General features: G+C 39.9%; 1 protein-coding gene across 2 annotated transcripts in view; it reads left to right on the top strand.

Moving 5' to 3' along the window:
* The window catches only part of LOC124048539 (cadherin-23-like), a 548,925-nt gene that overhangs the window by 345,615 nt on the left and 188,550 nt on the right, over nucleotides 1–14,760 (top strand). For both annotated transcript variants that reach the window (XM_046369416.1, XM_046369417.1), the window contains exons 17-18: nucleotides 3,267–3,394; nucleotides 7,429–7,501. In XM_046369416.1, coding sequence (XP_046225372.1) covers nucleotides 3,267–3,394; nucleotides 7,429–7,501 — 201 coding nt within the window. The remainder of the gene's footprint in view (nucleotides 1–3,266; nucleotides 3,395–7,428; nucleotides 7,502–14,760) is intronic.

The following is a 14,760-nucleotide window of genomic DNA, read 5'->3' as shown; positions in this document are numbered from 1 at the left end:
TCGATGGGAAAGAATCTCATCCTTAACCGCTGCGTGGAGTCCCTCCAGAAAACGAGCGGCAGCGCCGGCTCGTTCCACTCACTAGAGGCAGCAAGAGTGCGAAACTCAATGGAATAATCCGTTATGGACCGTTCACCTTGGCATAAGGAAGCCAGGGCCCTAGAAGCCTCCTCACCAAAAACTGAACGGTGAAAAACCCGAATCATCTCCTCTTTAAAGTTCTGGAATCTGTTAGAGCAATCAGCCCTTGCCTCCCAGATAGCTGTGCCCCATTCTCGAGCCCGGCCAGTAAGGAGTGAAATGACGTAAGCAACCCGAGCTCTCTCTCTAGAGTATGTTGGGGTTGGAGAGAGAACACAATCTCACACTGCGTGAGAAAGGAGCGGCACTCAGTGGGCTGCCCGGAGTAGCAAGGTGGGTTATTAACCCTGGGTTCTGGAGGCTCGGCAGGCCAGGGAGTAACAGGTGGCACGAGACGTAGACTCTGGAACTGTCCAGAGAGGTCGGAAACCTGAGCGGCCAGGTTCTCCACGGCATGGCGAGCAGCAGACAATTCCTGCTGCCGTGTCTGCCGAGCATGGCTCCTTGGATCTTGACGGCCAGTGTAAACAGCGTCTGAAGTCGCTGGATCCATTCTTTGGTCGGTTCCTTCTGTCATGCAGGTGAAGGAGGACCCAAACGCGACTTAACAGAAACAGAGTTTATTAATGCTCAAAACCGAATAACTGAAATCCTCTAGATAGTAGAGGGGAAAACAACTGGAGAAGCGGCCACAGACTGCAGGTCGCTTCGGGAGGCGCAGGCCGTAGTCAACTGAGACACCTGCTCACACGCAGCGTCTGAAGAAGGCACAAAACACGACAGGACAGGGTGATACACAATCACGGCAAAAACACGACAGGACAGGTTTGAAACGCAATTACAGCATGGAATACAAAACAAGGAACCGACGGAACAGGAACGGATTACAAAGGAATAAATAGGGAATCTAATCAGGGGAAAGGATCGGGAACAGGTGTGGGAAGACTAAATGATGATTAGGGGAATAGGAACAGCTGGGAGCAGGAACGGAACGACAGAGAGAAGAGAGAGCGAGAGAGTGAGAGAGGGAGGGGGAGAGAGAGGGATAGGAGGGAAAGAACCAAATAAGACCAGCAGAGGGAAACGAATAGCATGGGGAGCACAGGGACAAGACATGATAATAAATGACAAACATGACACCAATACATCAGCTGTCGCACGTATCTCTGCCCTCAGAGAATGTTTCTCTTTCTGCTGGTCTGCGTTCAGTGACTTGAATCTCGGTCTTCCAAGTTTGAATCTGATCCATGTGCATCAGAACAAAATATTCCTAACATTTCCAAATAAAAATCTGATTGATTTATCAAGACTCGCCCCCATGCTCTGTCATTCAGTGATATTCCCATAGTAATGTGTTATGGATCCATCCAAATGTGGTTAGAAAACAGTGTATTTGGTGGGCTATGCAAAAGAGATGAGAGAAGTGACATGCCTCGCAAACATCCATTAATACATTTCAAGTCCCTAAACTCAGCAAGAGTCTATTTTCCTGCTGATAGTTGAAATAAACAACTTCATTTTGAAAGTGTTTTTTTCATTATTTTATTAATGAAAGTATGTTGAAGCATGTTGATGAACAATACTGTATGCTTTATCCGACATTGTGCAGGTTGCATAAGGTTTGGAGTTAGAAATGTAAAACTTTATAGTACTTAATACATTTTAAGTCGGGATGATTTGTTTCACCTATCTAGCCGAGTTATTAGATTATCCTTTTGTAAAGGTATGACAAGTCTATTGTCCTGCTAATAGCCCATCATGGAAACGTTGTTTGCAGAATTCACAGCCTGCTGAACTTGTGAAAAACAAAATGCCTCCAGCTGTCTATCACTACTGTAAATACAAACACACTGATTCAGACTCTCTAGTTCAACTGTATATCATGGTGAACCCTGCTCGCAGCGCCAACTGTTAGGTTCTAAATAAACACAGTAAAAACTGACGGACGACTAATAAAGCTGAAACCAAGTTTATTCACCCACTGTTTCACACAGCTGCATATGACAAAGACATGTTCCCACCAGCATAAGTATTTATACCCCCTTTAGGTGGAGTCGTCTCCTTTTCTCTAAACATTACATATTTGTTGCTAGGAAGGAAGTTATGTGATGTGGGTAATAAACTTTTTCTTCTCCTTTCATGAGACCTGACCTGACCTCGGCCCCCATTCTTCTCTAATCCACAGCTGTCCACCCTTATCAGTGACTGCAACCATGTGATTGCCTTTTCCCTTACTTAGTAACTCTGGTGTAGCATGTATTTCAAATTACAACCCAACACATTGTATAGAGAGAATAGGAGAGGTCCTAGAACTGAGTTCTGGGGGACACCTGTAGTGAGATAATGTTGTGCAGACACAGATCATCTCCACGAGCGGACAGCAGTTCACACACCAAGTAGGCTACTGGGAAGACAGCTACTTAAAGTAGATGGCCCTAGCTAGCAAAAAGATAAACAGATAAAACAGATAAGACAAAAATTATAGTTATCACTCCAGGAGTTGTTATGCAGGTGAGTGAGGACCCAAAAGCGACTTAACAGAAACTGAGTTTATTAAAGTCCAAACAGAGATAACATAATCCTCAATCCTTAACAGGAAATGTCCAAACGGGGAAAACATAAATCCTCTAGTTGTTGAGGGGAATTGCAGGATAAGCGGCAACAGACTGCAGGTCCCTTCGGGTAGGCGCGGGCCGTAGCGGACAGAGACACCTGCTCACACGCAGCATCTGATGATAAGGCCAAACACGACAGGACAGGACACAGCAAACAGCAAACAAGAATCCGACAAGGACAGAGGCAGAAACCGAGAGAGAAATAGAGACCTAATCAGAGGGCAAAATAGGGGACAGGTGTGAGAGAGTAAACAAGGTCGTTAGGAGAATGAGGAACAGCTGGGAGCAGGAACGGAACGATAGAGAGAGAGAGGTATAGAGAGAGGGAAAGAAACCTAATAAGACCAGCAGGGGGAAACGAATAGAAGAGAAAGCACAGGGACAAGACATGACAATATATGACAATACATGACAGGAGTCCTCTAGCTATAGATTGAAGCACATTCATTTTGGTATTTGGCAATTAACATTATTAGCAGTTCTACATTAGGAGTTGTACATTGTTTTAATGTAACCAAAATATAAAGTTGCTGTATTATCTCTCTCTCTCTCGTCCTGTCCTGTCCTCAGTGATTAGTGTGAACAGCCCTCTGGACTACGAGATGGTCCCTGAAGGAATGATCTACCTGACTGTGATGGCTAAAGACGGCGGGAACCCATCCCTTAACAGCAGTGTCTCTCTCACCGTTGAGCTGTTTGTCAGTACATCACCCAACTTTATGCTTTCTAATGGTTTCAACCAACACTCATGCATGCATCAATCATGTAGGTTTCATCCAACACTCACTGACTTCACTTTGAATTGATCCCAATCCTGTCATGTACTACTGTTACAAACAGGTTAAGGATTAGCTATTTTTTTCAATTTTCACCTAAAATGACATACCCAAATCTAACTGCCTGTAGCTCAGGCCCTGAAGTAAGGATATGCATATTCTTGGTACAATTTGAAGTTTATGGAAATGTGAAAGGAATGTAGTAGTGTATATAACACAATAGAGCTGGGAAAAGATAATACAAAGAAAATAACATCACATTTTTTGTATTCTTTTTGTACCATCATCTTTAAAATGCAAGAGAAAGGCCATAATATATAATTCCAGCCAGGTGAAATTTTGATTTTGCCCACTAGATGGCTCACCCAATGAACCATTGCATTTCTGTTAAAAATGTTGTGTCAAGGCTGCCCAAATTAGCCTAATTTGTTTATTAATAACTTTTCCATGTTAAAAATTGTGCACTCTCCTCAAACAATAGCATGTTGTTCTTTCACTGTAATAGCTACTGTAAATTGGACAGTGCAGTTAGATTAACAAGAGTTTAAGCTTTCTGCCAATATCAGATGTCCTGGGAAATTGTCTTGTTACTTACAACCTCATGCTAATCTCATTAGCCTACTTTAGCTCAACCGATCCATGGAAGGGACACCAATCCTAAAAAAGTTTTAATTAAAGATTTGCCACTTTTATAATACATTTTGGTAATACATTTTTTTAGTTTACTCACTCCAGGTTATGTCATACATGATGGATCATTAGCTTCCCTACAGAACATACACTAACTTTCATACATCTAGATTGCCGGGCGGGTAGGCGGGGTGTGGAGCCAGAGACAGCAGTGGGGTCAAACTGTACAACCCAGTTTTTACATTTGAATATAAAAATAGATAATTTTCATGCAGAACTACACTCAATATTATCTCTGGGACCCTCAGGATGACAAATCAGAGCAAGATTACGGAATCTAAGTACAGTATTTACCTTCAGAGGTGATTGTATCAAACCAGTTGCCGTGATGAAAGTGTTTTGTTGTTACTCAATTTCCACAAACAATAGCACTGTCTTTCTTTTCTGTAATAGCTACTGCAAATTGGACACTGTAGTTAGATTATGTCCCAGAAAGTTGGCTGTTGTATATAATGTTTTTTGGTCACATTATGAGATATTGAGCAACAACCGTCCTGGTTTAGGGACACCGATTCCGTAGTATATGTTAACTATTAGTACAATCTAAAGAGCCCTAAACATTTCACTCAACTCCGCAAAAGCAGTGACGGAGCATCGTTTTTACATTTAGTTCTACGTACTTTTGTGTTGCTCAAATTTTGTAACGGACCGTATACGACCCTACGTCACTCTGTTTAAGTGTGTGTAGCGGCCTACACTGCTCTGGGGTGAAGTTTCCCCTTGCTACTGATCCAGGATCAGCTTCCCCTCCCCAATCCTGACCTTGACCATTAGCGGGGAAAATGCAAAACTGCCATCTAGGGGTAACGTCACCCTACTCGCGTAAGTGTTGTATCTTACAGTAAGATACACTGTAGTGCCTGGACTATCATTAAATGTGAAGACCAGCTTATCAAATCATTCTCTATATGTAATTTAATTACTCCATTAAACTAATCATGTAACTTTAATTACCTAGGAAGTTGGGGCACCACAGGAATATGTTGTTTATAGAGTCTCAATTCCCGAATATAACTCTTAGAATATGTTCATATCTTATTGAGTACAGTCTTGTATTAATGTATTTTATTACCTCATCAGTTCTCATTACTGAACATCGCAAAACCCAAGCCTCCCTAGCCTCCATAATGAATCAGCAATATACAAATTGGCTTATTGATTTATTTACCATCTAACTAAACAAATCACAGAAATACATAAACAAACAATACAGTTATCAGTTACTAACACAATGCATTGATAAGTCCCTAGTGGGCTAAATGTGTATGACGGCTTAATAGACAATGGAAAGGGGTGGGATACAGGTAAAAGCTGGAAAGACAACATGGATTCACTACACACAGTTGATCATTATATTAATTGAAATGCTAATCCTTTGCACAATGAATGGCCCTTCATTTGATAACTAATTCCAATGTATATATTTACGCCCTTATGTCGTTGTTGTCTTCTCTGTTGGAATCGCCGGTCCGTCTGCTGGAGAGTCAGTTCATCAGAGAGTCTCTGGTTAACTTCCCCAGGAGTCACAATATCTTTCGTAGTTGGCATTTTCTCAGCAGCTCTGGATAGTGTTTGTTGTAATGGTACGTCAGGCGTACAGATGGTTGTTGCATAGAATAGATGCTTCTGCGGTTGTCGGTATTCTCGTACTAGACTTACGCAATTTCCAGCTGCAGACTAGTAATTCTACGTCTAGGATTTGCTCTTATTCTGTAGTGATCGATAGTCTCAGAGTTGAACCATTTCCAGCTGTGTAGCCAACACTACACGTTGTCTGGTCTCCTGGGCCTATAGAGTTGTAGTTCTTAGGGATCGGCATCCCGTCAACGGGACAGTTGTAAAATCATGCAGAGCTTTGTTTCACCATCGCAGATTTGAGAGAAATAACAATAGTCGGTACATATAAGTGTCTTAAATCGGCTGAAAGATTAAATTGTTGTTGCTATAATTGCACTGTCCAATTTACATTAGTTATTACGGCGAAAAAATGCCATGCTATTGTTTGAGGAATGCGCCTAACAACAAAACACTTTTTTCATCGGGATAGGTTTGATAAATTCAATTCTGAAGGTGAAATGTGTACTTACATTCTGAAATCTTGCTCTGATTCGTCATCCAAAGGGTCCCAGAGATAACATGAAGTGTTTTTTTGTTAGAGAAAATAAATTTTCATATCCTAAAAAGGTCCATATAGCATGCACGATCGATTTTGTATTTCCACTCGTTCAATTTACAAAGAAAGGAATCTTTGAAAATCTCACCCTAAACGTTGTTTCAATGAGTCAAATCACCTTCATATGTATTCCTTATAGATCCTAGACTGTAACTAGACTTCACTATATCATTAAGGGTGTAGTATATCCTACAGGACACAATATTTTGTCAGAGATCGGCGCCTTCATGTCACGCCGATGACATGGCGGTCTTCACTTGAACGACTATCTTTGTCAAATAAGCACCAATCGGGGTCAAACGGAGCTAGCTAGATAGCCAATGAGCTGGGCTTTCACAGGAAACCCTGTGTCTCTTCGAAAATGTAGGTGCCTGCCTTTTGCGACAAGCATGCCTTTTCCTTTTGGACAAAAATGAAATTAATATTCACAGTTATTAAGTTATGAAAACTGGTTCTTTTGCAAATGTTGAACGTATAATATGGCTACTAATACTGGAAAAGCTAAATGACAGTCTAAGTATACAGATTTTACAATATTCTTGGAGAAAAATGTAATATGAATATGACATCACACTAAATGTCCTGTAGCTCGCTCATACTTCAAGTTAACCATCTGAAATGGACATACACTGCTCCCATCTTCTGGACATCATCGGAATTACAAGCAGAGTGATGGCTGGGATTTGTATTTTCTTCTACCAGATCTATTGTGTTATATTATCCTACATTCAATTCACATTTCCACAAACGTAAGTGTTTCCTTTCAAATGGTATCAAGAATATGCATATCCTTGCTTCAGGGCCTGAGCTATAGGCAGTTAGATTTGGGTATGTCATTGAGGCGAAAATTTAAAAAAGGGAGCTATCCCTAAGAAGATAATTTCAACCAGGAAATTTGTCGTATTATACACTACAATAAATCAACAACATCCTACTACTACTACTGAGCAAGAGACTCAGAATGCTAAAACAAATAGACTTCCACACAATACATATACACACAAAGAAACAGACTACATATCGTAATGTGTTTGTGTATTGTGTTTAAGTGTTATACTTTTTGTTGTATGTCTTTGCTCGCCTTCTCCCATAGGATGAGAATGACAACCCGCCAAAGTTCAGCAAGCCGTCCTACCTCGTCAAGATCCCTGAGAACATAATTGCAGGTCAGTTGGAGTCATATAAATATAATAACTTTATTAGGTAACAATTTATTATGACTACATAACTATAGTGCTTTTATTACACATATATAAGCGTTTCATGAATGTGTTTTAACAGATCGCAACTGCATTATTAAAGGTTAATGTATATCCATTGAATATCCATAGAGCAGTCATGCTACGCAATAGCTCATATTTAGGTATCTTAATTGTTGCATCATTACAATGACAGCGTAGTGTCATCATTATGGCTGTTCTCAAAATGTGTGCTTTGCCATACCAGTGTTGGTGAATATGTGAAAAGATGGTAACATGTTACAATAAGTTGTCCCTATTACTATTACACAGTAGTACTTACAATGTAACAATCTTTAACAATCCACTCTGTAATTACAATGTTGTTAAAGGGACAGTCATGTATTTACAATGTACTTGCCCAGGAGCAAGCAACTTAATGTGAAGTGAAGTGACATTTTTAATTACTTTGTAGTTACAATGCAACAACCTTTGCAGAGACAATAGGCTAACCAGGAGAAATAAGGAAACAGGAGAAAACATTTCAGTGTGAATTTTCTTTAATTGATTTCACTCATATTCAAAACATTAAAATTAAATTCCCAATTTTGTCATGGTCTATGGACCCCCTGAAGTAGCCTTGGCCACCCCCTGGCGTTTCCATGTATAAAACTATAGTACCGCCTTTGCCTGCTGCATGACCCAGCTGCGCTTCAGCTTCAGCTCACAGAAAGATGGCCTGACATTTTCCTGTAGAAATTCTCTGATACAGAGCAGAATTTCTGGTTCCTTCTATTAAGGAAAGTCATCCAGGACCTGAGGCACCAAAGCATCCACACACCATCACACTACCACCACCATGCTTTGCTGTTGGTATAAGGTTCTTAGTATGGAATACAGTGTTTCGTTTTCCCCAGGCATAATGGGACGCATGTCATCCCAAAATATATACGGTTGATTTGTGCATGATTTTTGTATTATGTTACTTGGATTGACGCACCGGTGCATCAATCAACTCTAGGGCGTTAAAGTCGTGTATAGTAACCCCAGGTGTAGAATAGTAAATAATGGCTAATTCTCAGAAAGTATTAAACTGTCAAGAGGAGAAAAACAAGGTTGTCCACTATCAGCATATCTATTTATTATGGCCATCGCAATGTTCGCTATTAAATCAGATCCAACAATAATATCAATGGGCCAGAAATCCAGGGCTTAAAAATAAAGGTGTCAATGTACGCTGATGATTCATTTTTTATTTTAAATCGACAATTTAATCCCTGCACATTCTCATAGAGGATCTAGATCATTTTTCTAACCTATCTGGATTATGCTCAATGCACAAAGTAGATGTCCTAACCGTGCACAAAGTAGATGCCCTAACCTACTTGCCAAAACTATAGTTTGTTAACAAGAAATTGGTGGAGTGGTTGAAAAAGTAGTATTAAGGACTCCAACCTAAGTGTATGTAAACTTGCGACTTCAACTGAATGTTATGTCAGAAAAAGTATGTTTTAAATTATTCTGTCTTTGTTAAAAACAAGTTGTCATTCAATAGGCTCTGATTGGTATAAGGTTCTTGTCATACAATAGGCTCTGATTAAATTTCCAATATCCTCACCATGTTGGAAATTCTGTAATTCTGTGTTCTAAAATGTATTAAATAGTTGTTTTCCCCTCATCAATCTACACACAATAATCCATAATAACAAAGAAACATATTTTGGGGAAGTTTTTGCAAATTAAATTCCAAAACTGAAATATCACATTTTCATGCATTATGCTGCCACCTCCATGATTCACCATAGTGATGGTGCCAAGATACTCTTGTTTCTCATGGTCTGAGAGTCTTTAGGTGCCTTTTTGCAAACTCCAAGCGGGCTGACATGTGCCTTTTACTGAGATGTGGCTTCCGTCTGGCCACTCTACTATAAAGGCCTGCTTGGTGGAGTGCTGCAGATCCAGTTCCGGTTGTCTTTCTGGAAGGTTATCCCATCTTCAAACAGGAGCTCTGGAATCTTGTCAGAGTGACCACCGGGTTCTTGGTCAACTCCCTGACCAAGGCCCTTCTCCCCCGATTGCTCAGTTTGGCTGGCTGGCCAGCTGTAGGAATAGTCTTGGTGGTTCCAAACTTCTTCCATTTAAGAATGATGGATGGCATTGTGTTCTTGGGGACCTTCAATGTTTGGTATCATGTTTGGTACCCTTCCCCAGATCTGTGCCTCGACACAGTCCTGTCTCAGATCTCTACGGACAATTCCTTCGACCTTGTGGCTTGGTTTTTGCTCTGACATGCACTGTCAACTGTGGGACCTTATATAGACAGGTGTATGCCTTTCCAAATCATGTGCAATCACTTGAATTTACCACAGATGGACTCCAATCAAGTTGTAGAAACGTATCAAGGATGATCAATGTAAACAGCATGCACCTGAGCTCAATTTCTTGTCTCATAGCAAAGGGTCTAAATATTTATGTAAAAGTATTTTGTTATTTAGTATTCAAAACAATGAAAGTCCATTTTAGAATAAGGCTGTAATCTAACAAAATGTGGAAGAAGACAAGGGGTCTGAATGTCTTTCAAAGGCACTGTATATGACATTTATTTGACAGTCCTACTGCATTCTGTCCCCTATATCAAGTATTTGTTTTACTTTTGGTGCCAACAAGAATGACGTAAGATAGTACCCAATAAAACTAGTTTGATTGAGCCTCCGCCATGTATATCTCACTAAATCAGGATATTGAAGCCTCCATATTTGCACTAGTTCCAAAATATCCATAATATTCGTGATTTCCTTAACCCTCCTGCTGTGTTCTGGTCAAATTGGAAGTTCTCTCTCTGAAAAATGTAGTTCATTTAATCTAATTGTCATAGAATTCCATGACTTTGTCCACACAGGGCATCTGAACACACAAAATACAGTTTGATGATTTTCATTACATTTTGGGTGTTTTATTTAACTTTTATACACCTGTGGTGTTCCCAGTCAAAAATGACCAGTCATTAGAAATAAATGGGTGTGACAACAATATGTGTATAAAATTGAGTTCAGGCACATGCCCATTCATCAGATGGATACACTTGCTCTCCCAGACCCCCACATGCATGTGTGTTCGAGCACAATAACACACACACACACACACACACACACACACACACACACACACACACACACACACACACACACACACACACACACACACACACACACACACACACACACACACACACACACACACACACACACACACACACACACACACACACACACACACCTCACCCCCCTTCTTGGCTTCCATGGCAACCCCCAATCTTTCCCCCACGGGAACCATACCTGCTGGCATTCTCACAATCAATTCAAAATTGTTTCAATAATATATAGAACTTGTCTTGTAGCTTTGTTATGTAAAGATTTTTTGAGGCCTTGCTCACAATTCATTCTGTGACAGCACAATGACCAAACGATATACTGTATGTGAGGCTCTTTATCAAATGTTTGACCATGACACTGGTGAGGAGGAGAGAGTCCTTGTTAAAACTTGTTAGGGATAGGTGTTCCGCTCTCTGGACACCTGTCGACATTGGAGGGCTCCGCAATTCAAATAAATAATCACCATATTTAACATTTCTGAACATACAAGTATCTTATATCATTTAAAATATTACATTATTTTTAATCTAACTGTGCTGCCCGATTTACAATAGGCTTTACAGCGAAAGCATACCATGCGATTGTCTGAGGATGGCGCCCCACGTCAACGTATTTTTCAACCAGCACGGGCTTCATAAAATCACAAATAGAAATTAAATAAATCACTTACTTTTGAAAAACTTCCTCTGTTTGCAATCCCAAGGGTCCCAGCTACAACATGAATGGTCGTTTTGTTAGATAAAATCGTTCTTTATATCGCAAATAGTCAGTTTAGTTGGCGCCATCGATTTCATTAATCCACTCGCTCAACATGCAGACAAAGGGGTCCAGAAACCTACCACTAAACTTTGTTCAAACAAGTCAAACTATGTTTCTATTTAATTCTCAGGTATCCTAAAATGTAAATAAACTATAACATTTCATAAAGAAATAAGTATGTTCAATAGAAAAGTAAAATTAGTAAGCACGTGTCCTCTTTCTCGCGCGCCAGCAGACTGATATTGTACCTGGGAGTCAAAATTCTTGCTCGTTTTTGAAGAAACAAGCCTGAAACCTTAAACAGACTGTTGACATCTAGTGGAAGTCATAAGAATTGCCATCTCTGAGCTGGAATTGCATAGGACCCAAAGCTTCCCATTATAAGAGCCTGGGACCTCAAAAACAAAATATTTCTGGTTGGTTTTTCTTTGGAATTTCACCTACCATATCACGTGTGTTATAGTCTAGCTCTGAGAAGTTAAACTTTGACACAAAGTAGTATGTGATAAATAGCACAATATGTTACATCTGAGTATTTGTTATTGTTTTTTTTACTAATAAACGAGTTGTCAATGAGCTCAGGTCAATGAGGCTGGCCATAAATAGCAATTAGATGTTCAAAACTTGTAATGTTAACAAGAACTTAAGTTGATAAAAAGATCTAACACAACATCAGGTGACAATATATGTATTATTATGGATTTATAATCAGCTATAATGGGGCAGTCATTTTGGACTAGGAACACATCATTAATTAACATGAAAGTAACACAAAAGGAAGTGCATGAGGATGATAGTTCTTGTGTGGTTTCCTTTACAGTCCATTGAGTTATTTAAAACCGTATTATAATTTACCACCATAATAATTGAGTCGATTATTGTTTGTAGGCTTGATAAATTGTTATATATATTTTTAAAGAAGCGTGGATCATAATTTTTTCCACTGTATAGATTAATGAGCCAAATCTTTTTATGGTCCAATAACATAATTTAAAGGATCCATCTTCATTGCGGATCTGTTGTGACAAATTTCAGGTTTGGATCAAAATTGTTGTTAATTAATATCATCACCCCTTTTGAGTTATTTTGCCAATGGGAAAAGTATCTCCAAAGTTGTCGAATGAGTTTCCTGTAGTAAACAGTTTATATTTATATTCCTTCTCTTTTAGCCAGGTAAATACTGATCCTCTTTTCTTATTATCTGCTAAGCCAGTACAAATATAACTGGCTATACTTATTTTACCACTTACCATAAAGAGATATACATTTCAATTCTATTTCTCCTAATATATATTACCAGTCAAAAGTTTGGACACACCTACTCATTCAAGGGTTTTCTACATTGTGGGAAAAAAATGCAGACATCAAAACTATGAAATAACACATGAAATCATAAAGTAACCAAAAAAGTGTATTTGACATTCTTCAAAGTAACCACCCTTTGCCTTCAGGACAGCTTTGCACACTCTTGTTATTCTCTCAACCTGCTTCACCTGGAATGCTTTTACAACATTCTTGAAGGAGTTCCCACATATGCTGAGCACTTGTTGGCTGCTTTTCCATCACTCAGGGGTCCAACTCATCCCAAACCATCTCAACTGGGTTGAGGTTGGGTGATTGTGGAGGCAAGGTCATCTGATGCAACACTCCATCAATCTCCTTCTTGGTCAGCCTGGAGGTGTGTTGGGTCAATGTCCTGTTGAAAAACAAATGATAGTCCCACTAAGAACAAACCATATGGAATTGCGTATAGCTGCAGTATGTTGTGGTAGCAATGCTGGTTAAGTGTGCCTTACGTTCTAAATAAATCACTGACAGTGTCACCAGCAAGGCACCCCCATACCATCACACTTCCTCCTCCATGCTTCACGATGGGAACCACACATGCAGAGATCCTCCATTCACCAACTCTGAGTCTCCCAAATTTAGGTTCATCAGACCAAAGGACAGATTTCCACCAATCTAATGTCCATTGTGCGTGTTTCTTTGCCCAAGCAAGTCTCTTCTTATTGATTTACTTTACTAGTGGTTTATATTCATAAATTCAACCATGAACGGTTGATGTTGAGATGTGTCTGTTATTTGAACTCTGTGAAGCATTTATTTTGGGTGCAATCTGAGCTGCTGATAACTCCAATGAACTTATCATCTGCAGCAGAGGTAACTCTGGGTCATCCTTTCCTGTGGCGATCCTCATGAGAGCCAGTTTCATCAGAGCAAAAACATTTACCTTGAAGAACTTCGGATGTTTTCAATGAGGAGATGTAACGGCGTTCGTCTGTTGAAAGAAGAGAGTCGGACCGAAATGCAGCGTGTAGGTCACTCATGACTTTAATGAAAATTAATCGCGGTACAAGAAATAACTGAATACTAAATACAAAACAACAAACGGAACGTGAAAACCTATTACAGCCTATCTGGTGACTACAACACAGAGACAGGAACACTCACCCACGAATTACAAAGTGAACTCAGGCCACCTAAATATGGTTCCCAATCCGAGACAACGAGAATCACCTGACTCCAATTGAGAACCGCCTCAGGCAGCCAAGCCTAACTAGACACACCCCTAATCATACACAATCCCAATGCTAATAAAACCCCAATACGAACCCAACACATATACCCATGTCACACCCTGGCCTGACCAAAATATATAACGAAAACACAAAACATATTGACCAAGGCGTGACAGGAGACTCTCAGTTAGATAGCAAATGTTCAGTTTTTTTGTGCAGGAGAAATCGGTCCGTTTGGTGCGTCACGTTTGGCTACCAAAAAAAAACAAAAATTCAGTTATCCAAACGCCAAACTTTTTTCCAAATTAACTCCATAATATCGACTGAAACATGGCAAACGTTGTTTAGAACCAATCCTCAAGGTGTTTTTCACATATCTCTTCAATGATGTATCGTTCCTGGAAGTGTGCTTCTCCCTTTGTTATCGCATGGTAAAATGATTGCCACTGGGAATTACGCACCAACTTAGACAAAGAACACCGGACGGACCCCTGGCAAATGTAGTCTCTTATGGCCAATCTTCCAATGATATGCCTACAAATACGTCACAATGCTGCAAACATCTTGGACGAACGGCAGAGAGCATAAGCTCGTTCACAGCACATTCACAGCCATATAAGGAGACGATAGTAAAACAGAGCTTCAGAAATTCAGCTCATTTCCTGTTTGAGGTTACATCTTGGTTTCGCCTGTAGCATCATTTCTGGGGCACTCACAGATAATATCTTTGCAGTTTTGAAAACGTCAGAGTGTTTTCTTTCCAAAGCTGCCAATTATATGCATAGTCGAGCATATTTTCGTGACAAAATATTGCGCT

This window comes from Oncorhynchus gorbuscha, linkage group LG11 (assembly GCF_021184085.1).
Source record: "Oncorhynchus gorbuscha isolate QuinsamMale2020 ecotype Even-year linkage group LG11, OgorEven_v1.0, whole genome shotgun sequence".
Lineage (NCBI taxonomy): Eukaryota > Metazoa > Chordata > Actinopteri > Salmoniformes > Salmonidae > Oncorhynchus > Oncorhynchus gorbuscha.
This window is presented reverse-complemented; position numbering and strand designations above follow the sequence as displayed.